The 27922-nt window shown below is 39.7% G+C and overlaps 5 protein-coding genes across 10 annotated transcripts; 1 reads left to right on the top strand and 4 right to left on the bottom strand.

Moving 5' to 3' along the window:
- Positions 1 to 5903: 5903 nt before the first annotated feature.
- Positions 5904 to 7871, top strand: LOC103426506 (pentatricopeptide repeat-containing protein At1g77170, mitochondrial). The gene has a single exon (XM_008364587.4). It carries the CDS (start codon positions 6357 to 6359, stop codon positions 7788 to 7790), a length of 1434 nt encoding a protein of 477 aa, XP_008362809.1. The 5' UTR covers positions 5904 to 6356; the 3' UTR covers positions 7791 to 7871.
- LOC103426507 (pentatricopeptide repeat-containing protein At5g27270) lies at positions 7834 to 13325 on the bottom strand. Its single transcript, XM_008364588.4, has 8 exons — positions 12552 to 13325; positions 10891 to 12283; positions 10465 to 10776; positions 10114 to 10218; positions 9942 to 10029; positions 9733 to 9854; positions 9367 to 9431; positions 7834 to 9129 (listed from the first exon to the last, which is right to left on the bottom strand). The coding sequence occupies exons 1-8, from the start codon at positions 13134 to 13136 to the stop codon at positions 8572 to 8574; spliced, it is 3228 nt and encodes a 1075-aa protein (XP_008362810.1). The 5' UTR covers positions 13137 to 13325; the 3' UTR covers positions 7834 to 8571.
- A 579-nt stretch (positions 13326 to 13904) lies between these two features.
- On the bottom strand, positions 13905 to 18184 carry LOC103426508 (transcription factor-like protein DPB). Of its 6 annotated transcripts, none has more exons than XM_008364591.4 (9): positions 17511 to 18184; positions 16964 to 17043; positions 16736 to 16779; positions 16003 to 16065; positions 15758 to 15907; positions 15576 to 15644; positions 15294 to 15392; positions 14754 to 14824; positions 13905 to 14504 (listed from the first exon to the last, which is right to left on the bottom strand). In XM_008364591.4, exons 1-9 carry the CDS (start codon positions 17726 to 17728, stop codon positions 14258 to 14260), a joined length of 1041 nt encoding a protein of 346 aa, XP_008362813.1. In that variant the 5' UTR covers positions 17729 to 18184; the 3' UTR covers positions 13905 to 14257. The 6 variants fall into 6 exon arrangements, with proteins under 6 accessions (XP_008362813.1, XP_008362815.1, XP_008362814.1 ...); XM_008364593.4 differs by having other exon boundaries at positions 15758 to 15904; XM_008364592.4 differs by having other exon boundaries at positions 16964 to 17040; positions 17511 to 18019.
- An 854-nt stretch (positions 18185 to 19038) lies between these two features.
- LOC103426510 (D-xylose-proton symporter-like 2) lies at positions 19039 to 24624 on the bottom strand. The gene is made up of 17 exons (XM_008364596.4): positions 24217 to 24624; positions 23606 to 23703; positions 23423 to 23501; positions 23280 to 23339; positions 23072 to 23138; positions 22847 to 22971; positions 22645 to 22746; positions 22082 to 22450; positions 21950 to 21997; positions 21775 to 21837; positions 21547 to 21627; positions 21324 to 21422; positions 21099 to 21236; positions 19887 to 20972; positions 19656 to 19728; positions 19337 to 19426; positions 19039 to 19224 (listed from the first exon to the last, which is right to left on the bottom strand). Exons 1-14 carry the CDS (start codon positions 24259 to 24261, stop codon positions 20841 to 20843), a joined length of 1506 nt encoding a protein of 501 aa, XP_008362818.1. The 5' UTR covers positions 24262 to 24624; the 3' UTR covers positions 19039 to 19224; positions 19337 to 19426; positions 19656 to 19728; positions 19887 to 20840.
- An 815-nt stretch (positions 24625 to 25439) lies between these two features.
- On the bottom strand, positions 25440 to 27831 carry LOC103426511 (probable NADH dehydrogenase [ubiquinone] 1 alpha subcomplex subunit 12). The gene is made up of 5 exons (XM_008364597.4): positions 27695 to 27831; positions 27029 to 27055; positions 26550 to 26638; positions 25863 to 25972; positions 25440 to 25772 (listed from the first exon to the last, which is right to left on the bottom strand). Exons 1-5 carry the CDS (start codon positions 27781 to 27783, stop codon positions 25614 to 25616), a joined length of 474 nt encoding a protein of 157 aa, XP_008362819.1. The 5' UTR covers positions 27784 to 27831; the 3' UTR covers positions 25440 to 25613.
- Between the last annotated feature and the right edge of the window lie 91 nt (positions 27832 to 27922).

Below are 27922 nucleotides of genomic sequence, written 5' to 3'. Positions count from 1 at the left end.
CCATGTGAAAAAATTAATATGTATGTATGTGTGTGTGCATAATATATGTATGTATATAGCAAAAAAAAAAAAAAAAAAAACGCATTGAGAGAAATAAAGTCCATTTCATTGATTTTGCTGGAAAATTACAGAAGGAACATTTACATGCAAAAAAAAAAAAAAAAAAAAGTGCAAACAAACAAAAGCCTTTATTGATCAGGTGGCGCCTCACCACTTGGCAGACCTCCAGAAACGAGAGGCGCCGAAGGTTGACTGTTTGAAGCCACACCACTCGGCGGAACTCCAGGAAGAGGAGGCGCCAAAGGTTGATCATTTGGAGCTTCATTACGCGGTACAGCCCCAGAAGACGAAGGCAAATGTTGTTGGAACAAACCCACAAACCTCCGATGATCAAGTAAAATCTGACCATCAGATTCCTGCATCTGGTCAATTTTCCTCTTCATGTTTGTGGCATAGTTGTGAGCGAGCTTGTGCAACTGTTTATTCTCATGCTTGAGCTATCTGATCTCCTGTTTGAGACTCATCACTTCAGCCGCCAACGATTCAACTTGACGGGTTCGAGCAAATAGGCGTTGGGCCATGTTGGACACATAACCCGCACACTGCACACTAAGAGCCAGGGACTCCTTAACAGCCAACTCATCAGACCGCCTGGAAAGTAGTTTGTTATCTTTGGGAGTGACAAGGTTCCGGGCCACCACTGCAGCGGTCATATCATTCTTCATCACCGAATCCCCAACAGTAAGAGGACCAGTAGGGGATATGAAGGATGGGCGCCATATGTTATCTGGAGAAGACGGGACTACCTCTTCACCAAGGTTCAAATCAAAAACGACGGTCGGAGGGTCCAGACATTTTCAAAGTGTTGAAGGAAGAAGAGATCGGACAAATCAAGATCTTAGAAGTACAAGAGGGGAGTTTTCACAAGCGAAAATTCAAGTGTGCTTTGAAACGAACTGCATGCCTCTATAAAAAAATCAGCACTCGACGGGATTTCAGAGATCGAAGAGGCGAGCTCAGAACTCGAGGAGGCCATTAAAAAATCGAAGAGGCAAGCTCAGAAATCGGAGAAGCATCTTGCTTTTCCAGACGCGTCGGCACCCGTCACACGTAAACTCAGCTTTGCGGAAATCACGGGCAATTTGTCGAAGCGCCGATCCCAGATATCGAAGAGGCGCCAGTCTTTTTCAGCCGCGTCATCACCTGTCATATGCACACTCAACTTTGCGCAAATCACGGGCAATTTGTCGAAGATTTTCGATGAAGGAGAAAGCACGTGAAAGTTTACTGTTCAATCACGCGTTAGTTGCCGACACAAGTGAAAGAATAGTACCTCTACAGGTATTAAGGGACCTCCTATAACTGTCCACCTTCACCTTCCGTAGCAGGACAGACATACAGAGCATCTCTTCATCTCTAAAAATGCTTTCCCAACGAAACCTCTCGAGTCATTCAGTGTTCCTTATTCCTTGGGGTACCTCTGCAAGCCAATGACTCCAAAAGCAAAAGTATCTCATATCACCAGGGTAGAAAGCAAGAGTATCTCATATCATGCGTTCTCCTTATCATTTCCTTTGTCCTTGTTCTTACCTACAAAGACAAGGATAAAGAAAACAATATGCCGGAACTTCCACTCAAACTCGGGTAAGGAACCGACTGCTTGGAACCCTTCCCTGATTGCCTACCTGGCACTGCTCTCGAGTACTCGCCTTCCACTGCTGCTGTACTTTCAAAGAAGTTGCCACATCTGCCTGGAGGACAGATAAGGCAAGTGAAAATGATACCTTGCAGCATGTGGAGACAATGTGCAGAAGGAACAAGCAGAGAAGAATGCAGTCTGCACGGTCAACTCAGCAGAAGGAGTCCGAACTGATGAACTCGAGAAGCTGCCACATCTGCCTGAAGAAACAAGCAGAGAAGAATGCAGCATGCACAGTCAACTCAGCAGAAAGAGTCTGAGATGAAGAACTCGAGAAGATGCCGCATCTGCCTGATGACGGTGAACTCGTTTTGACCCTCAAATTCTTGGGTTGACTTACTAGGCGTTGTGGGCTGCACGTGCCGATTCACCACCCTTGAATCAAATCCTTAAAGACCAAGTCACCAACTGGAAGAAGAGCCCATCAATCTTGAAGATCATACCGTTGACCAAACTGCTCAGGTGTGAATTAGAAAGATTGAACAAAGCAACAAGTCGTCACCTTCACCTCGTGCCTGCTTGCCATGTGTTCGAGTCAGCCTTCAAGAATCAAGCCTCAACGGCCCTTGAAGAAGTTTCCAGCCAAATTCAAGATCAAGCCTCGACGGCCCTTGAGGAAATCACAAGTCCAATTCAAGATTAAGTGTCTACCACCCTTGAATCAAAACCTCGTTCAAGAATAAGCTGTGGAAAATCAACAATTGGAGGAATCCAGAAAATCCTTCAACCCAGTTCAAGATCAAAGCTGTGGAAAGTCAACAAGCGCGACAAAATACGTGCCGATTCATCCACTACCAAAGCCAAAGATCATCTACCACATGAAGCTCCTTGTGGTCCAATTTCAACCTTCAAGATCAAGCCTCGACGACCCTTGAAGAAATTTCAAACAAAAGTTCAAGAACAAGCCTCAACAGCCCTTGAAGAAATCTCAAGCCCAATTCAAGATCAAGCCTCGACGACCCTTGGATCGACATCTACAGTAAGGGACTTCAAAACGCATCTCCTACACGTGACAAGCACATGTATACGACGTGCCTTGAAGTGGGGGCATTTGTAGACATCGAAATTTCGGTAAATAAATGTTGACCGATAAATCAAAGTGTCAACGCTCATGTATTACATAAATTTTACACGTAGCGTGTGACTCAACGAAAATTGAAATGAGTTGGAAAAGTCATCAAATAGGACACGTGTCAACACCTGGCAGAAACGACTTATTTCATCTGGGTATTATATTCAAAATTAGGCCTTGGAAAATTCTATAAATACAAGCCCATTTCATTCATTTGGGGGGGAACCAATTCATATTACACCTTGAAGCTCTGAAGCTCTGAAACTCCGAAGCTCTCAAGCATCCAGGTTCCCGAAGAATCAAGAAAGCTCTCTTCGTTCTTCGTTCTTCGTCCATCACTCTTTCAAGATCAAGCCCCGACGGCCCTTGAAGAAAGCACCATCGTTCATCATCCGTTCATCCAAGATCAAGCCCCAACGGCCCTTTGGATCAACAATCATCCACCTTCAAGATCAAGCCCCGACGGCCCTTGAAGAAAGTGTTCTTCGTTCATCGTTCTTCCAAGATCAAGCCCCAACGGCCCTTTGGATCAACAAACGTCGACAAATCCACACATCCAACCGTTCTTCAAGATTAAGCCTAAAAGCACTTGAAGATCTGTTCATCACTGTTTCTTCAAGATCAAGCCCAAAAGCCCTTGAAGATCCGCTCAAATCCACCTTCAAAGATTAAGCCCACGGCCCTTTGAAGAAACTTCCAACTGTTCATCCAAGATTAAGCCTCGACGGCCCTTGGATCAACGAAACACCCACCAAATCAACACCTTACGGAGATCGAATCAGAGGATCAAAATTGAGAGAGATTGTAACCCAAAATTATCAAATACAAATATTTGTTTGTGCACGTTGTTCTTGTCTCTTTCGTTTCAGGAATTTTCCGTGTTCACAGCTTTATAAAGTATTTGGAAGCAGATTTACGATTTATTGACCGAAAAATGTATATTTAGTAGAATATTTAAGTCAAAAATAAAAAAAAAATAAATGAAAAAATATAGTAGTGAGGCCCAAAACATTGTCAAATAGGGTTCCACATTCAAGAATCTCAACGGAAAGTCTCACCTTAATTTTCAAAACTTCACAGTAAGATGAAGGTGAAAATAAATAGATTGAATCGTGATTTATGTACGAATTTGCAAAACCGACTGAAAACCGTGAGTGTTAACCCACGTTACTTTAGGGAAATTACAAATTTTTTATTTTCGCGAAATATGTTCCATGAGTATTAAGGATAACCTTATAAGGTGTTTGTAAGTGGTTTTATTGAGCAACAAATGTATACTTAGTAAAATATTTAAGTCGAAAACAAAAAAAATAAGTGAAAAATACAATAGTGAGGACCAAAACATTGTCAAATGGGGTTCCACCCTCAAGAATCTCAATGGAAAATCTTACTTTAATTTTCAAAATTTCACGGTGAGGCGATGGTAAAAATAAATAGATTGAATGATGATTTATGTAAGAATTTTGCAAAATCAACTAAAAATCGTGAATGTTAACCCACGTTTTTATGGTAAAAAAATGCAAATTTTTATTTTTGCAAAATATTTTCCACAAACATTAAGGAAAATTTTATAAACTATTTGGAAGTTGATTTTCAATTTATTGAGCAAAAAATGTATATTTAGTAGAATATTTAAGCCGAAAACTTAAAAAATATATGTGAAAAATATAATGGTGAGGCCCAGAACATTGTCAAATGTGGTTCTACACTCAAGAATCTCAACGAAAAGTCTCATCTTGATTTTCAAAACTTCACAGGGAGGCAAATGTGAAAATAAATAGATTGAACAATGATTTATATACGAATTTGCAAAACCGACTGAAAACCATGAGTGTTGACCCACGTTTTTTTGTGAAAAATGCACATTTTTTTATTTGCGTGAAATATTTTTTGTGAGCATTGAGGAGAACTTTATAAGGTGCAAAGCCTCACAATGGACTAGCAATAATGTGGTTCAAAGTCGCCGTTAGTGAGAATCGAACCTAAGACCTCTCACTTACAAATAAAATGGAATATTACTAGACCATAATACTAAGTGGTTTTTTTATAACTGTTTTTTTATTTTTAACAAACGATATTTTTTTATACTAAGAGGCGGTGAAATGTGTTATGATCAGCTGCTTCAAGAAGAGCATCTCATTCAAAAGATGTCCTTTCTCCTTGTCCAATGGTGATGCCTTTATTGCAAAACGTGCCCATGTTTTTTTTAGAAAAATGAAGGGAATTTTAACGAAAACTCCAAGTATTGTTCATTTTAACAAAAAATCACATTTTTACATTAAAAAGTCAATCATGGTACTATTCATTTTACCCTTTATTTTGTCCTTATCATTAAAACTCAAAGTTTTCATGCTATTTTGATTCGTTTTCCCAAAAAATTAATTGTTTTTTATTTTTGCTAAATACTTTCCCTCATGATTAAGAGTAACTTTATAAGGCAATTGAAAGTGGTTTTAGCATTTATTGAGCAACAAATGTATTTTAAATAGAATATTTATGCCGAAAACTAAAAATAAATAGACAAAAATAGTAGTGTGATCCAAACATAGCCAAAATGGGACTGCCATCTATAAGAATATCAATAAAAAGTCTTACATGAAATTGAGAACCTCACATTGCGGTGAAGGTGAAAGCAAATAAATTTTACAATGATTTTTGTACAAATTTGCAAAATCACCTAGAAATAGTGATGCTTAGCCTACGTTTTTTTTGTTGAGAAAAAATGCTTTTTTTTTTTTTAAATTTTTGGCTAATATTTTCCGTCAAGATTAAGAGTAACATTATGAGGCAACTGAAAGCGATTTTAGCATTATTATATTTTTTTGAGTACATCAATATTTTTACATTAAGGAGAGGGGAGTTCGGCTAAGCCACACAATGAGCAGCCTAATTTGGTATCAAATTTGTCATCCACGATATTTGAACCTAAGACCTTTCACTCCAAGTAAAGAGGAATACCACCAGACCGTAGTACTGAGTGGCAAAAGCGATTTTACCATTTATTGAGCCACAAATATATTTTAAATAGAATATTTAAGTCGAAAACATAAATGAATAAAAATTGAAGTGAGCCCTAAACATTGCCAAAACGGGGCTTCATCTACAAGAATATAAACAAGAAGTGAGTTTTGAAAACCTCATGTTGAGGTGAAGATGAAAGCAAATAAATTTTACGATTTTTGTACAAATACGCATCGCCTAAAAACCGTGATGGTTAATGACTCTGTTTTTAACTACTGTCTCTCATTTATATATTAATGACCCTATACACATGAGAGCCTAACTCCCCCCTTTGAATGGTCAACATCTTCGATCTTCCTTCTCGCACGTCATTGTGTCAAATTGATAAGGACAGTGTGTTCGCCTTTTTTACTTGTGTTCGATTGTCGTTCCTACAAGTTATAGCAGTTTCGATTATGTTTTGATTCAATCCAGCCACTAAACTCCCAACAAAGAAAAATTATGTTGGTGCGGCCCTTTGCGTTTGATGGTTTGGCAAAGACTGCCCTTGCCCTTGATGGTTCAGTAAAGAGTGGCACATGACCTCCTCCTCATTACAACTTTGTTGGTGTTTTGTTGTTTGAGATGATTAGGAGGAGTTGCAGCATTTTTCAAATACCCAACAAGAACAAGCACCTTTCCATTTCAAACCATCTTCTCAACCAAAAGACCCTCCTCATCTGCTTCTCCGCTGTAACTCCCTCTGTAAATTTGGATAGCAGCCAGGACGACCCAGCAAATGTAACAGCAACCCAGTTGTCAAATTGCACCACCTTACGACAACTGAATCAAATTTACGCACATGTTATCAGAACCCACATGCTGCGCTTCTACCCGGCCCCATTCTACTGGAACAATATTATACGATCCTACGCTCGACGAGATGCTCCCACCAAGGCTCTCTTTGTCTACGTTGCCATGTCTCGTGCCGGCGTTTTGCCTGATTGCTACACCCTCCCCATTGTTCTAAAAGCCCTCTGTCAGCGTTTTGCTGTCCATATCGGCAGGCAGCTTCATTCCCTTGCCATCAGGCTCGGCCTCGACACCAACGAGTTCTGCGAGAGTGGGTTTATTAATTTATATTCCAAGGCAGGAGAATTTGAAAATGCACGCAACCTGTTCGACCAAAACCCTGACAGAAAGTTGGGTTCTTGGAATGCCATCATCGGAGGCCTTTCCCAAGGCGGCCATGCCAAGGAGGCCATCGACACCTTCATCCAGCTAAGGAAGTGTGGATTCTTGCCGGATGATGTGACCATGGTGAGTGTCACTTCCGCTTGCGGAAGTTTGAGTGACCTGGGCTTGGCTCTTCAATTGCATAAATGCGTTTACCAAGCAGCGAAAAACGTCGATAAATTGAAATTGAATACCTCCTTGATGATGTTGAATTCGCTTATAGACATGTACGGGAAATGCGGGAGAATGGACTTGGCTTATAGGGTGTTTTCAAGGATGGAGCAACGGAATGTTTCATCATGGACGTCTATGATCGTGGGTTATGCAATGCACGGGCATGTGAATGAAGCGCTCGAATGCTTTCGGTGCATGAGAGAGGCAGGAGTGAGACCAAATCACGTGACCTTTGTTGGGGTACTCAGTGCATGTGTTCATGGCGGGAATGTGCAAGACGGAAGATTTTACTTCGACATGATGAAAAATACATATGGGATAAAGCCCCACTTGCAGCATTACGGATGCATGGTGGATCTTCTTGGCAGAGTGGGATTGCTTGAGGAAGCGAGAAAGATGGTCGAGGAGGAGATGCCAATGAAGGCAAACTCGGTCGTCTGGGGGTGCCTGATGGGTGCCTGTGAGAAACATGAGAATGTGAAGATGGGGGAGTGGGTGGCTGAGCATTTGCAAGAATTAGAGCCTTGGAATGTTGGGGCATACGTAGTTTTGTCTAATATATATGCCAGTAGAGGTTTATGGAAAGAGGTCGAGCGGGTACGATTGATCTTGTATCGGAGAAAACTCGCCAAGGTTCCCGGTTATAGCATGTCAACAAGTGCAGATTGAGCGACATTCATGTATCACATATGTGCCTGGAATTTAACAAGAATGAGCTAATAAAACAGTTGACATTATTTCTGTGGTAAATGCAATTTTTTTATGCATGTTTTATTCGGCATCCAAAGAAAAATTCTGTACAAATGTCCTAATTGACATGCATAGCTGCTACAATATCTTCAACAATTCTATGAACTTTTATATTCTAATGAACAAGAACTTTTGTACAATCTACAAAATAAAGCTGTAATGTTAGTGCGGAAGAAATATCAAGGTTGTGATCTATTCTTCTTAGTCTTGACTATTTCCAGAAAGCTAACAGTTACCTCCTTATAGATATGAAGGATACCAAGTAATGTGGCCGAGCTAATATTAGACTTCCGTATCCATTGACCACGACTCATGCCAACTGAAACTGTTTCCATCTGATGGACTATGGCCCTTCCAGCGTGATTGCCCACTCCTTAACAGTTGAGCATAAGCGTTTCGTGTAAACAGATTTCTTCAGTCACTAATTTCAAGTCGTAAACAACTGACAAGCTATTTCCCACACTCGAGCAAAGGACTGGGAAAACAAGTCTCAACCCGCCATCTGGTTACTGCTAGCATGCAACCTCTTAATGTTTGTTCGCCACTGGTCTAGAAGAATGTATTTTGCTTCTCTCCCAAATTCGATTCTTGGTACACCTGAGCTGTGCATAAATAAGCATAAAATTACTCAGGATCGTTCTATCCCTCTGATTTGTCATCTGCCGCATAGCATCCCATAACTAAATCAGTTCTGAAATATTTACGAGGTCTTTAGCTTGGATCCAATTTCTAGGTTCTCCAGAAATGAAATTCCCAAATTACTCATGGAATGCAAAACATTTTCAGCTTCAAGTTCCTTTCCCACAGATTTATAACAATGCACTGCTGCGCTCAAAATAAACCTGTCTGCCTCTCCAGACTTACTGATCTGTTCAAAAAGCTTGATCCCTTCTTCTAAATGTCCATAGTCCATGTAACCTCTCAGCATAGTCTGATAACATGCCACGTCAGGGTTCAAACCAGCTCCATGTAGTTCTTTATAAATTCTTTCTGCTTCACCTATCAAACCCATTTTGGCAAAAGCGGAGAGTAAAAGGTTAAAATGTGCACAGGAGGGATGGACACCGTTTTCATGCATAGAGTTAATGGTTTCCTCTGCTTCTGAGTATTTCAGACTCTCTGTGTAGGCTCGAATTAGGGACAGGTAGGTAAAGGAGTCGGGTAAGCAACCATCTCGCTGCATGGCTTTGAATAATTCCTCTGCTTCTTGATAAAGGCCCCCAGCAGCATATACATTGATCATTATATTATAACTGACCTGATTTTCATGTAAAAGACAAGACAACACACTCAGATAGCAGCTTTACACTTCCATATAATCATGAACGTCAATTCATAAGAAATGTAATATTTTTCAACCACCAGGTTGCTTGGGACAAGCCCTACTGTTGCACCAAGACATACCCTCTAGAATTATTAATGAGTGATTACTAATTAGTCAAAATAAATCTTTACTCATTCCTTTTAAGTTTTAAATAATCTCAATTCTGCATACCATCCCAGGTTTTATCCCTTCTTCTCGCATTTTGCTGAATAGCATGGATGCTTCATGCCTTTTTCCTACAAAACAAACACACTAACGTTATGAACAATTACAATTTACAGACAACGAAGAAATCTGATAGCTGAAGAGTCTACGAGATATCCACTAGAAAAAGGAATAAGAACATACCTGCTATGTATAGTTATTAAAGGTTATATACATTGACTGGACAAAACAGCATTTAGTATTATACACTATTCCATTTCAATTAGCACCAATGAACTAAGCCAATAGCAAAACTGAGGAACACCATTCAAATTTTTGTGACAATTCACAATATCTAAAATTGTTTACTTGGTGGGGGATTTAGAACAATACCAGCTTTCCCATAGTAGCTAACCAGATTCATATATGCCTTCTCATCCAAAGACAAACCCAAGTTGCGAGCCGTAGTGAACATCTCTACAGCCTTTTCCAGCTTTCGACCTCGACCGTAAACACTGCACCCATAGTTCGCCAATATGAACAGCTTTCAATATATCTTTTTAATTAATCGCACAACAGAAAAAAGTACACAAAGCTATTACCTGATCATGGTGCTATATGTCCGAATTGATGGAGCAACCCCCTCAGAAAGCATGCGCTCATAGATACTGGATGCAAAATGCAACCTACCTGCATCATGAAAATTACCAAGTTAATGCAAGCTTTCTTCTACTCAAGCGTTTTTACTGAAAAACTGAAGCAGCCCATATCAACCTGCTTCCAGCATAGCCTTAATAAAAGTATTGTACGCCACAGTATCTAGCTCCAAGTGGTGCTCAAGGCTTTCCCGGATGACATTCTCTGCTTCTCTATGTTTCCCTGGAGATGAGTTTTATTATGATTAAAATTGGTGCAAGGAAAAGTTATGTAGTAAATTAACAGCAATGATGGGCATGGTGGTTTTATACATAATGATATTAGGGAAGCTGAAAAGCTTAGTGAATTATGCTATTTATGCTATTTCCTATAAGATGGTAGAAATGATAAAAATGTATAAACTCGGTTGCTCTATCATCTGATAGTCTATAGTCTTTGCTAGGCTAACAAAGCTTTCCAAATTCGTACCACTGTTAGTCAAAGCATTGACAACTATGCTGATGGCAACAGCATCCAGATCGTGTCCTTCCTCTGTAAGCTGTTTGTAAAGTGCGTATGCCTCCTGTGGTTTACCACATTTGGCATATGCATCAAGCATTGAGTTACATAGTAATTTTTTGGCTAAAGGAGAATCTGCAAATGCTGTAAATATTTCCAGGGCCTTCATCAGCTTGCGTTTCTTTCCATATAAACTAATCACAGAAGCAACCGTGGCATCATCCACCCTGCAGCCAAGCTTGGCCAATTGATTGATATGAGTTTCTGCTTTAAATGCATCACCTGCACGGAAATTGATGTCAAACTTCTTCAGAGGCATAAAAACTTACTCAGAGGTGATTTGCATCATAAGTGTAATGTTTAACTGAAAAAATTGGTAAGATGGAAGTTGCTTGCCTTCTCTAATAATGTTCTTAATGAGCTGACTAGCAATTGATAAGCCAACAGAAGTCACCGGCAATGATGCTAGAACTTTTTTTGTCTTACTGATATCGCCATCTGTCAGATAGAGACTGAGCACCAGCCCCAGGGCCACGGTGTCAGGCTGGTCAAAAGTCACAAATTTTCCTTCCTTGTGTTCACACATAACACTAGAAATTGTTTGGACGAATCTACTATCCTGGCATACTCCGCTCGTACCCAGTTCTTCTACAAACTGTTCAGCATCTCTAAGCATTCCCTCCTTGCAATATACTCTCATAACTGTCCTGCAAAGCTCCTCGTCAAAATCTACTCGGTCTCTTCTTATCTGGGTAATAAAATCCTTAGCCTTTTCCAATAAGTTCAGTTTTATATACAAATTGAGCATATCATTGCAAGAGCCTGCATCAGGGAGTCCAGTCTTGGATAGAGCCTGAAATGTTACTTCAGCAGAACTCAGATCCTCCTTCATAACATAACACTGCAGTAAGACAATATAAGCAAATCTTGATAGCCAAATGTTTTTTCTAGACTTCATTAGTTCCATAACTTCTAAAGCTTTGTCGCAATTCCCTGAATTGAGATGGACTTGCGTCATTGCCAAATATGTTTTCTGGTCACTAAGTAAACCCAGCTGCTCCATCTCTTCAAAAGCTGTCTGAGCATCCTCGTAAAGACCAAGTTTTCCATATATTCTAATGAGCAAACCGTAGATCACTTCATCCGCTGCAATTTTCTTCCTTTCCATTTCTGAAAAGAGAGAAAGGGCTTTGGAGTAATCCTCCTTCTTGTAATACAACGTCAGAAGTGAAGCACAAGTGTAGTTGCTCGGAACTATTCCTAGAGACCTCATGTCTTCATATAATCTAAGAGCTTCATCAAATTTGCCATTTTTGGTGCTTAAACTGATGAGCAAACTATAAGTTGCCTCCTCAGGAACGATTCCAGCATTCTTCAACTCAATGAAATTCTTAAGAGCCTCCTCGTGGAGGCCTTCTTTGACGAGGGAGCCAATTACTACCGTATAAGTAAATTTATTAGGTACCACTTCAATGTCCACCATCTGCCTCCACATTTCTATGACCATTCCGTGGAGTGATTTCTTCTGCAAGGAGGACAACATAAAATTATAAACAGCAACAGAAAGTAGAATCCCCCTTTCTTGCACAGCTGAATAAAACGCCAGCATAGCCTTGTGACGCCCCCATCTGGCGTATGTACAGAGCATGGTACCGCAAGCAACTTCATCCGGTTCACACCCAGATTCGAGCATCTCCAAGAAGGTTTGCTCAGCCAGCTTGATCTTCCCGACCTGGCCATATGCCCGCAATACTAACGTGTAGACAATAACACTTGGGCGGTAGCTTAACTGTTGAAGCACAAGGTTGTGTATCATTACACATACACACACAGAAATGTACTACTAATCCCACCACAAAAAAACCCACATGAAAAACAAGACGAAATTTCTGAGTCTTCAGAGTATTTACCATGAAAAGCACAGTATTTTCTTTTCCTTTTCAGATTTCAAAAAAAAAAAAAAAAAAAAAAACACATGAAATTGAAAAATTGAAAAAACGATAGTGGCAGCTGAATTAAATGAAATGGAAATGGCTGAGAAAAAGGCAGGAAATTACCTGCAATTTCATCCAAGAGAACAAGTCCCTGACTTGCCTCCAGCTCTTCTGCTCCTTGAGCACCACACACATTTCTCTGAAGCTGAGCTTCCCGACGAAGGAGGCCATGACGGCGCGCATGTCGTACGCCCCCTCGGACTTCTCGGACAGCGCTCTAACGTGCTTAATGGCGGCGACGACATGGCGGCCGTAGAGGTGGCCGTTCCTGTCGTCGTGCAAGTAGCTGACCATCTGCTCGGGGGTCCGCTTAATCCACTTGGGGGTTTGGGCCTGTGGGCCCTGGTTCCGGCGGAGGGCGCTGAGGTAGTTGGCCTTGGCCTTGATGATGCGGCGGGCGTTGTCGTCGGAGAGGGGCTTTTTGGGGTTCTTGGACCTGGGTTTGGGGCGGTCGGGGTTGTTGCCGTCGCTGAGAGACCAGGGGTCCGGGCTCACCGAGGACTGTACTACAATGTTGGTGAAGGTGGTTTTAGGTTTGGGGGAGGTCGAGGGAATTTTGAAGGCGGTGGTGTTGGATTGGGAACAATGGGAGGACAGCAGTGGACAGGTGCACAACAAGGAAGAGGAGTACGTTGTCAGCGACTCCATTTCCTTTTCCGCGGGAAAAGAAGCCACCACAAAAACCACCGCCGCGACTCCACTCTACAGACACTAGAGAGTCGAGTAGAGAGGATAACAATAATATTATCAGTTAATTCATTAAAAAAATGAAATTGGACCATTCGTCCTAAATTAAGACCAATCCTTAAGAGTTTTTTTTTTGTTTTTTGGAATGTCGAGTTTTGGACTAAAAACAATATATTTTATACCAGGGGAGGGGAGAGTTCGGCTGCCACACTATAGACAATTTAATTTAATATTGAATTTGTGATTTACAAGATTCTAATCTAAGACATCTCACTTACAAGTGAAGAAGAATACACCAAACCATAGTACTGAATGACTGTTAAAGTTTTGGTCTTCGACTGTCATGCACTTAATTGTTAAACCATAATAGAATTGGCTCAAAACAACAATTAATCAAAGTTGGATTGAAATTCAACCTAGTAACTTACTCAGAAGTGAAATTATATTTATTTCTGATTTCAAATGTGTGTTAATCTTCCCAATTCATTCTGTCTATCTCTCTCACGATATTTCTAATTTTCCTGATTCATTCTCTGATGCCCTTGAGGTTGACGATTCATGACTTTGCACATCCCATCCCATGTAAGTAGATGCGTGTGACACAGAACGTTCATGTCGTACGTATTACCTGGACACCATCATATCATGAATGAAACCAAGCATTCGAACGCTGAAGGACCAACGATGAACAATAACTTGCGAAAATGTAAGACGCAGTACAGAAGAAACTGTCGAATCAATCGTATCATTCTAATCTTGTAGGTGAACAATTCTCATCAGACAACATACACAGTCCACTTTGAATTCTACTACGACGGAACGGAGGCCTAAAAACAGTAAAACTGGCAAAAGAATGGGATACAAATTACAATAGCACATATTGGACATGCAATGCAAAGCAACTCATTTGCCACAGCCAACATCCTCCCGAGTTATATCAAACCAACCAAGACTCATCTGCTTCTTTGCAACCTAAACTACATCCAACTTATGGCAATATCTACCAACGACAATCATGAGGGTGCGGGATGACCTATTCACTTCCGGCAAACTACTCTCCACAATATACACATATGCTAACACTATTGTCCATGGTGCTCATGCTTGACACGTGATTTCAGTATTCCGGGACGGGGCGGTGACATGGGCGGTGCTCTAACTGGTGTGTTCATTGAAGCAAGAGGGATCTGTGGCTGATACATCCCTGACATGCTACAACCTTCGCCTCCATCTACTGTTAAGTTTTGTGTCGCATCATCACTCTGCTGCCTATTACAAAAATTCATTGCCTTCAAAACATAATTATCATCATGGAGCTCAAATGGGGTGCTGCAAAAACAAGACGATATACAATCAAAACATAACGAAATGATGAGTGCAAAACTTTAACGATTGAAAAAACTTTTTATTGAGCTATTACACAGAGACAGAGTTGACCCATTAACAGTGCTTCGGGCTCAAGTGCCATACTACTAGTGTTAACTATCTCTACTTATGTCCCCAGCGGACAATCGTGTATACATGTTACTACCAACTATCATGTCGTTCTGTTTGCAACAATATAAGAATGAAAGTTACCTATTGAAGTCAAAATGCACCAGCTGCATATCTTCTGATATTTCCACCTCAACAGTTGCATGAGGGCGAGTCTAGGGATAAAAGAAATGGATAAATAATAAGTACAAGGCATGATAAAGCAACTCAGACTCTATAGGGAAAACTCAAACGCCAAACGATAATATAAGGCACTTCTGATATCTCCAGGTGAAAGTTCCGAATTCTGTGTGTGACAACAGAAGTAATCAAGAATCAGATAACAACAAACTTGTAAAAAAGGATTCTGACAGCAAATTAGTCAAGTAAAGCGAATCATGTGCTTGTTCTTATTTAGAACGGGATTGAAGAGTTATAGTTGGTATAAAATATGGTATATCTTGTATCAAGCAGAAGGTTATGTCACATATCCCAAACCAACCAACCAACCAACCAAATTATACCAACCCATCAAATACAAACCATTTTGTTTTCATGCACCATACCTAAAAAAGCACTACTTTCCAAACTAACTCTCAGAATATGTGGTCATGAAACAAGGGAAACCTTGAGAAGAAAACTTGCCTGCACAAGAATGAAAGGTAATGCCACGCCTCCACTGGGCGCATCTCCAGTGTGGTATAATTCCTCATTCCGTTGTATCAGATTTTGAAGACCTACGTACTGATAAAAGAGATAAGAAGTAAGTGTGTGCAGACACTGATCTACATGGTTCAGTGCATCCTATCATTCAGACATGTTTTCACAGAACATTAGTAATTATAGTCGTCAAGTCAAGCACATATAAAAACCTCAACCGAGCCAAAGTCATGAAGCATGAAATAATGGACAATAGCTATTCATTACTTGTTCCTCCAGCTCTTGCAGATATGCAGATTTCTTTTCGATCCTATTCCTCAATCCCATGCGCTCGGTCTACATTTAATACATGTATAACTAGTTTTATAATCTCAAACTTGGGTCTACAACGGTCAACAGACAATAAACCACTTAATATACAAGAGACAAAAGATAGACTGCAATCAGACCTTCAGTTCTTCAATATCATTCAGGCTTGTACGAGGCAAACCCTTCCATTGTATTTCTTTTTTATCTTTAGATATAATATCCATTGCCATAAGAACATTCAGGGCATCATATACCCTTCGCCTGATGTTCTTCTCATCATCTTGTTGCTGCTAAATAAATTTGAACCCAAGAAAGGAAAAAGTTAGCAAATTCATTCCCCTTTTTTTCCCAGACGACTGCAGATGTATCAGCTTAGTTATCAAACCTGATCGGGGGATGTAACAGCATTGCTAGGGTCAGCAAACTCCGCTACAAGTTCATCTGCAACCTGGAATGCACTTCAAACTCTTAGGAGCAGAACTTATTTACATGCGGATCTTGAGAAAACTCTATTATCTGTTATGTCAATTTTAAATCACATTGCACCCCTCTATTAATGATAACAACATTGCCTAATGAGTCCCTTTGCTCCAACAACTTTTGCACCATTGTTCCCCAAGAAAGCATTTGATACATTACTCCCACTACACAGCATGGCTTCAGATGATGTTGAAATTTAATTGACCTCTGACACTGAGATTATACCACCCTCTGTAACAACAAGGTCATTCACTCACCTATGACTAAGGACTAAGGAGTAAGGAACACCTCAGTAGTTAGAGGAGAAACACTAGAGTCAGTAGCCTGCGAATCAACTTTCTTTAGCACCAAATAGGCAGCCACACACGTCAAATGGTTGTTTGATGAGAAAAATCCAAATTTGTTAATTATCAATCCTTGATTTGATGGATGCTAGAATAACCTACTTCAGTGACCTATTAGATCAAGATATGCATGAACCCTACCAGTTTAAACACACAAACAAGTACTGAAGGGAAAGAAATGCTCCCTGATATAATACATAATCCATTCGCTGTATAGGACCAGGAGTGAGCACTCAGAGGGCACAAAAGGAAAAAGAACAATATGCACAAACAGTCAAACTGAAACCATCTAACCTCATTATAAGTGGTTCTTCCTTTGCTCTCCACTTTCTCGCACACTGGACACGAGCAACACAGAATCAGAAAATCAGGGGAGAAGAAGTATAAGCATGGATGAAAATAACAACAACGTCCATCCCTTAAATGCAATTCATAGCCAGCTAAATTCAACCACCTTTTTGGAAGGCAAAACAGGATGTAAAGAGAAAATAAGATAAGACAAGATAGTGATCAATGAAGCACCTTTCATGCTGAATTGGCGTAGTCCTCTTCCATTCTTATCACCTGCCACGGCTCGTTGCCCTCGCTTCTTCTTCTTGCTACTGTTCAAAGCAATAATCATTTAGGGCAACTAAAAAGTTTAACAAGTGCTGTAAATGAATCAATGTCAATTGTCAAACAAATGTTTTACAAACATGTCCACAACTCAGCGTCCTGATTTCGGTTCTTCATTCCCATATATTTAGCCTAAAGTAGAGCGCTAGTTATCTCAATCTAATCGATGATGAGAGAGCCGAAATCAGGACTCCGAAACTAAACAATGTGGCTGCATATTCTACGAATGTATGCAGTGGATGCAAATAATCACAGATTCAGAGGACTCAAATAATAATCAAAACGAAAGTAGTAAACAAATAAAACTATATACAAGCCAATAAAATTAGACAAACAAGAAAATGAGCAGCGTATGAATATATTTATAATTACACAGAAATAAACAAAATAATTCGTTACTGTGCCCTAATAAGACCTGAAGCAGAAGGAAAAGGGAGGGAGGGAAGCGACTGACCCAACGGCGCCTTGGGAGCCAGCGTCATCGCCGTGAACGTCGGGATGGTTCAATCGAAGAAAACTGTTGTCGCCGGCGGGCGTGGCCATGGTCTGCTCACTGCGGCTGGAGGGTGAGCCCACGCTGCCGCTCATCGACACGGACTGACCCCCGGCCATTTCGTCGTCGTCCTGCCCTGCTCGCTCTCGTCCTGGTTGCTGCTGGGACCTTGTCCCCATCCTAATTCCAACCACACCACACCACACCACTGGAATCTGGTATTAATCGGAGAATTAATTAATTAATAATCCGTATTAATCTGTATTTACAGGGCGAAACCAATTGAATTCAAATCAATTTAGGCGAGCTGATCTTTGCAGTTTATGGGTGTCTCTGTGAATCTTGATTCTTCAAACCTCTTTCAAGATTACAATAGCGAAGAAGGAGAAGGTGAAATCAATCAGTCGTGCCAGTCCTAGAGAGCCCTAATAAAGCTCGCCAAACCAAATGCCACGACTGAAGTCTTGTATATGTAATTTACTTTCTTTTTCCTCTTTTTAGTAAGGTAAATATGGTTTTTTTTAAAGTGTTGTTACATTTATTATTTATTTATATCATCTCTTTAATAAGGTTAGGATTTACCAATGTACGTAGATCTCATTTCGATTAATAATATAATACAAATAGATGGTAAATATAACAGTTTTGTTATTTTTTTAGGGTGTATTCAGTTAGGAGTATTTATGATTTAAATGAGTTTATAAAAGTTGATGGGTATTCAATCAACATTTTAAAATATTTTATGCTCTATAAAAATCCTAGTATATTCATTTTGGACTTTAAATACGGATCCTCTTTGTGAGAATCCCCGAGATCTGTGTATTATATCAGTTCATCGTATATCGTGTGATCAGAAATCATTTTAAATATTTTTATTTCAAATTAAATACAAACAGTAACCGACAAAAACTGATCGATGTACGAACGAATACAATTTACGGATCCACCTTTGTTTGTAATCCCATCAAAGAATAAAGATGAGTTCCCAGGAGGTCAGTCCGAAAGTTACACCAAAGTTTGTATAGAAACCAGAGTTTGTACATGATCCACTGTGACGGAACGCGACTGGCTGAAGAATTCTGCCGAGATATGGGAATTGGTGAAGAGCTCTCCGGTCATTGCAGAATACATACAGCAGAATACTTCCTAGTTGTGGAATGTTTAAGAGATAAACAGCTCCAATGGCCTATGCCTGCCTTTCGTAACTCTCCTCCAGCACTCAGTGTCTAGTTTAGCTCTCGATTAGCGAGGGAAATCGATAGTTGGAGAATTTGATGTCTTTTTTCAAAGATTCAGTGACCTTTTTGTACTCCTGTTTTCCTTTTCTTGGTGGTTTGTCTACTGTCGTCGTAATTTACAGTAAATCGAGGCCCAGTATACGAGACCTGAATTTCATCGAAACAGAGAATTTGATCGTGCAACAAATTCCGTTCCAACTTGGTAAACAACAACTTTTGGCTTGAAATGGACAGTGCAGCAAGGTGGCAGGTTTCGATCTAAAATTCATTCGATTTCCAATTAGAAAAAAACAAGCATTACAATGGGATGGGGTTGAGTAGAGCGTTGACAAGTTGTGTCATAAGCTAGACACAAGTAATCTACTCTAGCATTGCATCCACAGAAGCTTCGGGGGTGGCAGCAGCAGCCGCCTTAGGAGATTTTCCTTTCTTCTTACCTGTCCATCAAGAAAACCAGAAAAATATGAGCACTCGCTAAGATCACGACGGTAAAACGAACATAACAACGTATGAAGGGAAGAGAAGCGAGAATATCAAAGTAAAACTTACCTTTGCCTTTTAGTTGTTTGATCTTGAGACTCTTCTTCTTCATGGGAAACTTTGAAGAAGAAGTCTTGGTGTCTCTAGATTCTTCTACTTCTACAAACAAAGGACCTTATGTCAGCTTCTTGGTACAAACTCCATTGAGTTTAACAGAAGCAAGTTAACTAACAATGCGTTGTTTAATTTGGTGTACAACGAGTTAATTAATCATGATTTTGGAGCTTGAGTATGTAATAGCAATAGTCGCGCATGAATCCGAAAATCAAGTAAGACATTGTCGACGAAAGATTAAAAATTCAACGGAGAGATTGAGAGGAGGAGTTACCATCAGCATCGGCAGCAGCCATTTCGACATCTTGCATAGTTATAAGTCCCTTCTTCACAGCCTCGTTCTGATCCTGAAAACAATTTTTTTTTTTTTGTACACAAAAATTAACGAATTATAGCAACAAATACATACAGATACAGTAATTAAGTTAGATTTTGACGGAGTGAGTAATCAAGGGGCAACAAAAACGAATACAAATTTAAAATTAGTATTGAGAGGAAAGCGTACTCGGCGCCATTTTTTCAAGAGCTTGCGCTTGCGCTTGCCGGAGATGGAGAGGGGTTGGGGCTTGTTGTGGAGCTTCCCGGTGGTTGGATCGCCGTGAACCGATCTCTTCTTCTCCGCTTTCTGCGCTCTCCTCCTCTTCTGCACCTCATTGAACTTCGCCATCTCTCCTCTCTCTCACTAAACCCTAGCCACCGCCAACTGCTTCAACTTGAAAGGAAAATATACTTTTTGTCAAAGTTGTTGTACGAGTTACGACGGCTGATGTGGATCGGGTCTTCTTAGTAAGCCCAGTCCAATACAATAAAAGGTTTTTGGGCTGACCCCAGGGCCCACACAAGTTTCAAATTTGGTTGCTGCTAAGGACACCCAAAAATTTCTTAAATACTACCAAACCGTTGTACTAAGTGATAACCCTCTCTTTAAAACTGAAGAAAAATAAAAATTATAGACAGTTTAATAATTACATGCAGCATGAATTTTGCTCTTTTTACTTCACCCTCAGAGCCATGTAAACATAGTAGGAAACCCACTATTTGTGACCAGATGAAGGCTGAAATGCCTTTGTGATTCTTTTCGATCTCCGAAAAGGATGCATAACCGTGGCTTGCCATAAATTGTCCCTTAAAATAAAAAAATAAAAAAAAATAAAAAAAGCCATGCAAACATAGTAGGTATCTTCCTCATTGGCAACAAATTTCCACCACCATTAATTCTCTCATTTTTATAAATGATTACACACTTCCCATTTAAAAAACAAAAAAAAAAAAATGTCAACATACGCAAAATGCAGGGGCATATGCTAGTATATGTTACAATAATATTATTTATACAACATGCTATTTAGGTGAACTATAATATATAACATAGATGAAGATTGGTTTCTCAACTTTTATGACTAATGTTTGGTTGCAACTTGCAACACCAGGAGTCCAGAAGTCCAGAAGTTCAGATGGCCTAAAGGCACTTGGCCTCAATTTCCTCAAGAGTAAGCCCCTTGGTCTCTGGGACGATGAAGAAAATGAAAACTAGAGATGCCACTGCTATTGCTCCAAATCCATAAAACAATATTCCAGCTCCCAGCAATGCCTGTTTCAATCAACGTCAACATTCGTAATTATCTCACTCACGACACGATACAAGAACGAACATTCCCAAAGACAATTTAATTAACAAAATTCCAAAAGAAATAACACAGCCGGTAATCTTAAGTACCTTTAGAGGAGAAAATGCAAATGTCACCAGCGCATTTGCAGCAAAATTCACAAGCACTGCTATACTCAGTCCTCGCCCCCTTAACCGTAAGGGGAATATTTCTGATATCATTAGCCAACCAATGGGACCAAAAGATATCTGCACAACAAGTTTCCATGGGTTACACTACAGAACTAAAAACCTATCTAAAAAGAACAAAATATACGGTATACAACTTCTGATTACCTGATAACACCCAACATACAGCAGCAGAGCAACTACAGCCGCAACCGGTGCATTATCAAAGAAAAGGTAATATGATCCCAAAAGGAATAACGAGATGACCTGTCATATGAACAAAGTACATAAATTCTTCATGGTACTCAAACGCTCAAAGATAGTTGGTTCTAGTCTTATAATATACGAAAAGTGAATAAAAATGAAAACATCAACCCAAAAGAAGCCTTACCATCCCCGTAACACCTCCTAGTAGTAGAGGTCTTCTCCCGAGTCTATCAACAAGAAGAACAGCTGCTCCAGTCATTATCAACTACAAGAAAAAGATAAGAGTCAGACATATGTGTTTAGAGAGTCGAATTCTTCAACGGAAACAGATGAACACTTTTCAGCAGGCAAAAAACAGAAAAGTTTTTAAACCACGTCCGGATAAATAGCATGGCATGTCATTTGGAAATACCTTGAAAGCGCCAAGTAAAATTGAGACCCGTGTTGCATCAGACGCTTCAGAGAATCCTGCACTCTATTATATTATATGGGTTATGGTGAGAGACATTTTCCTACGACACCCTTGTAAGGGATAATCTTTTCAACCAATGTCCAATCTGTACCCCAGATCTAAATTAGCAGGGTACCTGAAAAATCGATGCAGCATAGTACAGCACACTTGGTTGCCCTGTAATCTGTCATAGTATAGAGATGCTATGTATAAGCCAAAGATTTCAACAGATTACATCATATCATATTCCTTTCCCAACTGAAACTACCTGTTGGAACAAGACTAATCCACCACCAATCACAAGGGCCTTCAAGCATTTTCCATGAAACATCTCCCCTAATGTAGCTTCTTTCTCCTCACCAACATAAGCAAGCTCAGCCAGCATCTCATCTACTTGTTCAGGAGCTGAATCACCAATGGCTCTACCCCTAAGCCGGCACAAGCAACTGATTGCAGTCTCTTTTAATTCATGCATACTTCCTCTCCCCTGTATGGCACACAGAAGGATCCATCTAGGTGATGCTGGTAGCCACCACATTCCAATACCCATAATTATTGCCAAAGGGGCACTAACTCCATACATATAGCGCCAACCAGCTACTATGTCAACTAAAAGGCTACCAATTCCATAACCTGCCTGCACAAAATTCAAGTGCTTATGATTTGCTGGCCTTCGTGAATATACAAAAAAATAGTAAGATAAAACTTTTAAAGAATAAGCTACAAAAAAGAGGAGCAAACTTGAAGACAGCTTTTAGTTGGCTTCATTGCATATCACGGCAGAAAAAAAAAAAAATCATAGACTCTCAGATGGAATGTAGAAGAACTTACAACCATCCCAAGTACAATGAAGAACTCTTTGAGCGATATTAGGCGACCCCGTATAGCACTAGGAGCTGTCTCAGCAATATACATTGGAGCAGCATGCATTGCCTAAAAGAGAAGAAATTGAAAATTTATACATCTCCAGTTTCATAGAAGGAGCTAAGTATAGCTTTGCATTGAAAAAAAAAAAAAGCATTCTATTCATTACCAGTCCAATTCCTATACCATATACCAAGCGTCCAATCACCATAACAGGCAAGTCGGGTGCTACTGCTGTAACTAGAGCTCCAAGAAGATACAATAAAGCAGCCAAAATCAACTCCCTCCTTCTTCCTTTATACATATTAACCATTCAAACTTCATCAGTAGTGGAAGACTTCATCAGTTTTACTTGTATAATTTGGAATGTATTAGAAAAAGGTGAAAACCCCACCTAAGAAGTCAGCAATGTTAAAGGCCATCAAAGATCCAATCAACGCCCCATATAATGAGCCACTGGTCTGCAAATGAAACAGGTACCAATTAGATACATTAATCTTCTCTGAAGCCAAAGAAAGATGCACAAGGAGCTGGCATAACTAAAAAGAAAAAACATTCGTAGAGTTTTCAGTGACAGCAAGGAAGATTACTTATAAACTTACTATGAGACCAATTTCCACAGATGATAAGTTGTACCATGATACTCCGCTTAATGTGGCCGACTGCATTGAGTATGTTCTAAGTGAATCAGCAGTTACAAATAAAGTACGAAGAACGCGCTTTATGATTAATAGCTCATGTATACCTCTACGGAGATTGTAGCACATGACGTTGCACCAATATCATAGCCATATAGTAGTCCTCCGAGAGCTGGGAATAGAAATCTGAAATCATCAAGGAGCAGTGTAAAGCCAGAATAATGTGATTATCTGTCAAATTTTCAGTCTAAACAGAAGAATAAAACAGATAAAACCGAAAAAATACTCACGGTAGGATTGCGGCAATAAGAGAATAGTTTTCTGAATTGTGAACCCCATTAAGAAGTGGCTCCTGTGTGTCGCCGATTTCACCTGAAGACTTCCGCACCTGAAAAATGGCAATGCGCTAACAACTCCGAACGGGGCAGATATCTAAAACAAACAATCAAACTCAAGCCGGTTTTGTTATCAAGCGACACAAGTTAATGTTCTTAATTCTCAACGGAATCAAACAGAACACACATGTTAAAATGTAAAAGGAACCAAGAACTTTCATAGGTAGAATCGAACACTAGTGACGATGAAGAAGACAAAATCCTTGTCATTTTCCTACACCTTGTCAGGCATCAAACTGGAATTGAACTAATCTTTAATAAAACACCAATACCAAAAGTAACAAAATCCCAACTCACAAAACCAAATTATACAAATTTTCAGTTTTATCAAACGAGGCCTTAAAGCTTTGTTCTTCCAACAGAATTAAACAGTATAAAATCCAAATAATCTTCTGAGATTTGTTTTAATTCAGCTGAACGACTCGTAATTTGTTCCATAAACACAAAGAGAGAAGGAAATTACAAAAAGTGCAAAATAATCAAAATTGAGGGCAGAAAAATGAAACCTTTGCGAGAGAAGAGAGCGCGGGCTTCTCAGGATCCGACGCCATTGCTGCCTGCAGCTCACCACACCAAAGAGGTCCCCAGAAATTGAATTGAATGGAGGTTGCTGTCGGCGTATGAAAGAATACCAAACGAAATTTAGGAGCTTTTTTTGGTTTGGTTTTTCAGGGTCACGTGGAGATCGATGGGGAAGGTTATCGAAACTGGCAAGGGAGATGAGAAGAAGTCGCAAATAAAAAGGTTCGTATGTTGTTAGTTAGGTGAGTCCAAATGCAGTTGCAGTGGTCATGCAGAACTGAGTCGTGACTCGTGACTCGTGACTCAAAACCTGACTCGAGCAGAAACAGAGAATGGAGGTTGCTTTGCTGCGAAGGCTTTCTTTTGTCTAATTATTTTTAATTTTAAATCCCACTTTTATAGGTTAAGAGAAGTCGTGATTAATTAGCTTACCTTACGCTCTTACTTTTTAGTAATTTTCCATGACAAATTTGGCACAAGGTTTTTTCTGTTTATTTATGAGAATTTTAACGAAAAGTTTCCGTTACTGTTTATTTTAATGAAAAATCATATTTTTACACTAAAAAATTAATATTGTACTATTTACTTTACATTTTATTTTGTTTTTATTGTTAAAACTCAAAATTTTTAAATCATTTTTATTAGTTGTTCTTTTATTTATCTAGTATTTTGGGTAAAAATTTGGCACAAGATTTTGAACATGATTGCAAATGCATGGTATTAGAAAAGCATGACGCGGAATGTAGCAGACAGTGCGGCAGTGTCTGTCGACTTGTAAGCTTCTCCTTCACTAGCTTGTTAGGCCGACGCATGGAGAGTAAGAGCTCATGCTCTCCACTTACCAGTCCCTTCCAGGCTTCCACTCCCATCAATTCACGCAAATCTTTTTGCCACGCCTACTTATTTGAAATTATCGGAGAGGTCATGAATCGGTACAAGGAAAACTGAGAGTGATAAGGATCGCGTATGTCACAAGCGACACTCCTAATCATCCCGTACATGTATGTTTCGGTATTGCCATAACCCAAATCAATGTGTAATCCACCTACTTTTTCATGTATGTTTTTTTTATGTATCTGTTTCGCTCAGCAACGGACATTTCAGCACTCGAGAACAACACCAATTAGCACTAGCAGTGCTCAGTGCACATTGCTACTACTCCTACCGTGAAACACAACCCTTTTGAACTGATATTATTCACCCAACAAATCAAAATACCAGCATTTCATTGAACTATGAAGTTTTTAGGACTGTTCTCCACACAGCAAGCATTCCAAAAGATTCACAGCTAACACAAGTACAAGCCATTTATTAACCGAATACACGGCACAATAGTGCCAAATCTTTTCAAGTTTGAGCACGTACGTGCCACAGAAACAACTCACTCCTTCTTGGTTGGTTCCCAAGGTTGGTACCTGGTCCAGTCTCTCTGCCCTGGATTGAGGCTGTGGCCCTTGGAATGGTAAATAAACTCATCACCCTCCCCAGTGAAATTTTCTTTGTGTTCAATGCCATACCTCTTTGGTTTTAGCATCAAAAGCTGCAACAAGAATTCATTGTTTGTTAGCTACATGTAACAAGATTTTCACAGCATACACGATCAAATATTTCAAAGGGAAGCAGGACTGGCCTCATCTCCTGTATGATCAGTTATGTAGTGCAGCCAACCATGCCATTCTGGTGGTACTTGAGAAGCGTTGTAGCGACTCTTCTCTGCATATTCAACCCATCTGTGTCTTCCTGTAAAATCCCTCTGGTCAATTGTTAGCTGTGAGCATTCATACCACAATAACCTCGAAGCAACGCATAACTTTGAAGAATGGCATCTTCCCAATGCATCAAAGAGGAAAATTAGAACAGTTGTTATATCTAACTCATGGCTGTAACTCACATGGATGTGGTGAAATTTTATGTACCAAGGCATGTAAGCATCTAATACGAATTGTCCAATTGCACAAAAACCCGCTAGCAGGCTAGCACCATTAATTTCCTTGCATTCTTATAAAGAAATACGGGACCTTTGTCAAAATTTGTTCAGCCTACAAAAGAGTCGAACCATTTTACCACGGGGAAGAGGAATTTGCACACTTCCTAGGAAACTAAAATTATTTCTTTACCTTCTTCCAAACCTTAGGAATATGGAAATAAGATTTGAAAAGATCCATGAGATTAAGATTTGTATCATGATTTGAATATGGCTTGTTCTTGGAAATGATAATCGACACCAATGTCATAACTCCAGTGCAATGCAGTAAAGAATATTTTTATGCTATAGTAAGAAAGGCATCAGAAGGTGGGGAATGAAGAAAACACTAACCATATTGAGCGTCAAGCTTCTCATAATATTTATTGCCAATGTTATCAACACCTACAAGCCTTGCCCCAATATTGTGGATCTTAGTTTGCCTACAGCATCAAACAAAAATTTGCTAGATATGCTAAAGAAACAAAGATGACTAACACAATTAAAAAATGAAAACCACAAAGAAGCAAAAGTAATCCCTCATTCGAATGTTCATTTTCTTTACAAGAGAGAAATTGTTAACTATATCAGACTCCCAGAATTATGAATAACTTATCCTTATGGGGCTGTTGCTTTTTGCAGCATCCAAGTAGCAACTAGCCTACTGGTCACAATTCAATGTTTTAACTTTTATGTTCTCTTCGAATAACATGGCATATAAATTTTAACATGCAAGATCTGTACTCAAAATAAGAACACTCTAAATATCATGTAAACATGCATTATGCTTGTTTGTTAAGGATATCAAGTAAAGGGGAAGTAATGTGACTTACGTAAGGTTTCCATCGAAAATACAATTTCTGCAAGATTTGGAACGGTATAAACAGTCAGCACGGTATAAAGATATAGGATACGAAACCCAAAAAAGCAATTTAAGAGCCATTCAACGAGCTACCAAAAGACGTCTCAGTGAACCCTGGACATCAGAAAGTGCTCCAAAACAGTAATTATAACATAAGATATCGTCCCTGAGCGCCAAATAGTAAAGCATTTGGACAAAAGTTTTAGCTTCGAATCTGTTTTCCTTCCTACATTTTCCTACCAAGCCAACAGATTTAACATCAGAGAACAGACCAACAAAATTTTCTCAACCCACCCAGCTCAAGAGCTGTTTGTTTCAGCACCTCTTCAAATTTTCGGACTTCCGAAAATTATTTCTTTCTTCAATGCAGCAAAAATAAGAAAACCCCAAATCGAAAATTCAAAATCTAAAGTTGCCATCCCACATTGATTTGTCTTTTATTTAACAGGTGCCAAGGAGGACAGATTGGATTCAGAAACATTACTTGCAATAAGCAAAATACCAACGATGCTCTTGGCATCCAATCACATACATCCAACGAGCAAATTTGAGATCTTTGACATCTCCAAAAGCATTATATTAACAAAAAAAAACAAATAAATCAATTCGTAAAGCAAAAGATGGAGATAGAACATACAAGAAGCCATCCTCCTTGAGCTCCTTTAAGTAGCTGCGGAGACCTCTCTCTCTGATTGCCTTCGCAACGCTCTTCACCGCCGTCGCCATTTCTCTCCCTCTCTCCCTCTCCTCCCTCTCTCGCGCTCTGTAGGGCCAGGCTCTCTCGAACTCGGCCCGTTCCTAATATTTGACGGGCTCGGATTTAAGTCGGGTCAGAAAAATAAACTCGGATTGGGTTTAGTTTGGG

The sequence above is a fragment of the Malus domestica genome, chromosome 01 (genome assembly GCF_042453785.1).
Source record: "Malus domestica chromosome 01, GDT2T_hap1".
In the NCBI taxonomy this organism is placed as follows: domain Eukaryota; kingdom Viridiplantae; phylum Streptophyta; class Magnoliopsida; order Rosales; family Rosaceae; genus Malus; species Malus domestica.
This window is presented reverse-complemented; position numbering and strand designations above follow the sequence as displayed.

Coding starts and splice junctions, on each gene's coding strand:
- LOC103426506 (XM_008364587.4), top strand. CDS start 6,357: ATGATTAGGAGGAGTTGCAGCATTTTTCAAATACCCAACAAGAACAAG.
- LOC103426507 (XM_008364588.4), bottom strand. CDS start 13,136: ATGGAGTCGCTGACAACGTACTCCTCTTCCTTGTTGTGCACCTGTCCA. Junction 10,219..10,464: donor CAATGCTTTGACTAACAGTG/GTACGAATTTGG, acceptor ACTCATCTCCAG/GGAAACATAGAGAAGCAGAG. Junction 10,030..10,113: donor TAAGGCTATGCTGGAAGCAG/GTTGATATGGGC, acceptor TTCATGATGCAG/GTAGGTTGCATTTTGCATCC.
- LOC103426508 (XM_008364589.4), bottom strand. CDS start 17,728: ATGGGGACAAGGTCCCAGCAGCAACCAGGACGAGAGCGAGCAGGGCAG. Junction 16,066..16,735: donor GAAGAACCACTTATAATGAG/GTTAGATGGTTT, acceptor AGTGCATTCCAG/GTTGCAGATGAACTTGTAGC. Junction 15,393..15,575: donor TGCAAGAGCTGGAGGAACAA/GTAATGAATAGC, acceptor CTCTTTTATCAG/TACGTAGGTCTTCAAAATCT.
- LOC103426510 (XM_008364596.4), bottom strand. CDS start 24,261: ATGGCGTCGGATCCTGAGAAGCCCGCGCTCTCTTCTCTCGCAAAG. Junction 21,838..21,949: donor ATGCTGCATCGATTTTTCAG/GTACCCTGCTAA, acceptor ATAATATAATAG/AGTGCAGGATTCTCTGAAGC. Junction 21,628..21,774: donor TTTTACTTGGCGCTTTCAAG/GTATTTCCAAAT, acceptor TTTTTCTTGTAG/TTGATAATGACTGGAGCAGC.
- LOC103426511 (XM_008364597.4), bottom strand. CDS start 27,783: ATGGCGACGGCGGTGAAGAGCGTTGCGAAGGCAATCAGAGAGAGAGGT. Junction 25,973..26,549: donor GAAGCTTGACGCTCAATATG/GTTAGTGTTTTC, acceptor GGGATTTTACAG/GAAGACACAGATGGGTTGAA. Junction 25,773..25,862: donor CTGATCATACAGGAGATGAG/GCCAGTCCTGCT, acceptor TTCTTGTTGCAG/CTTTTGATGCTAAAACCAAA.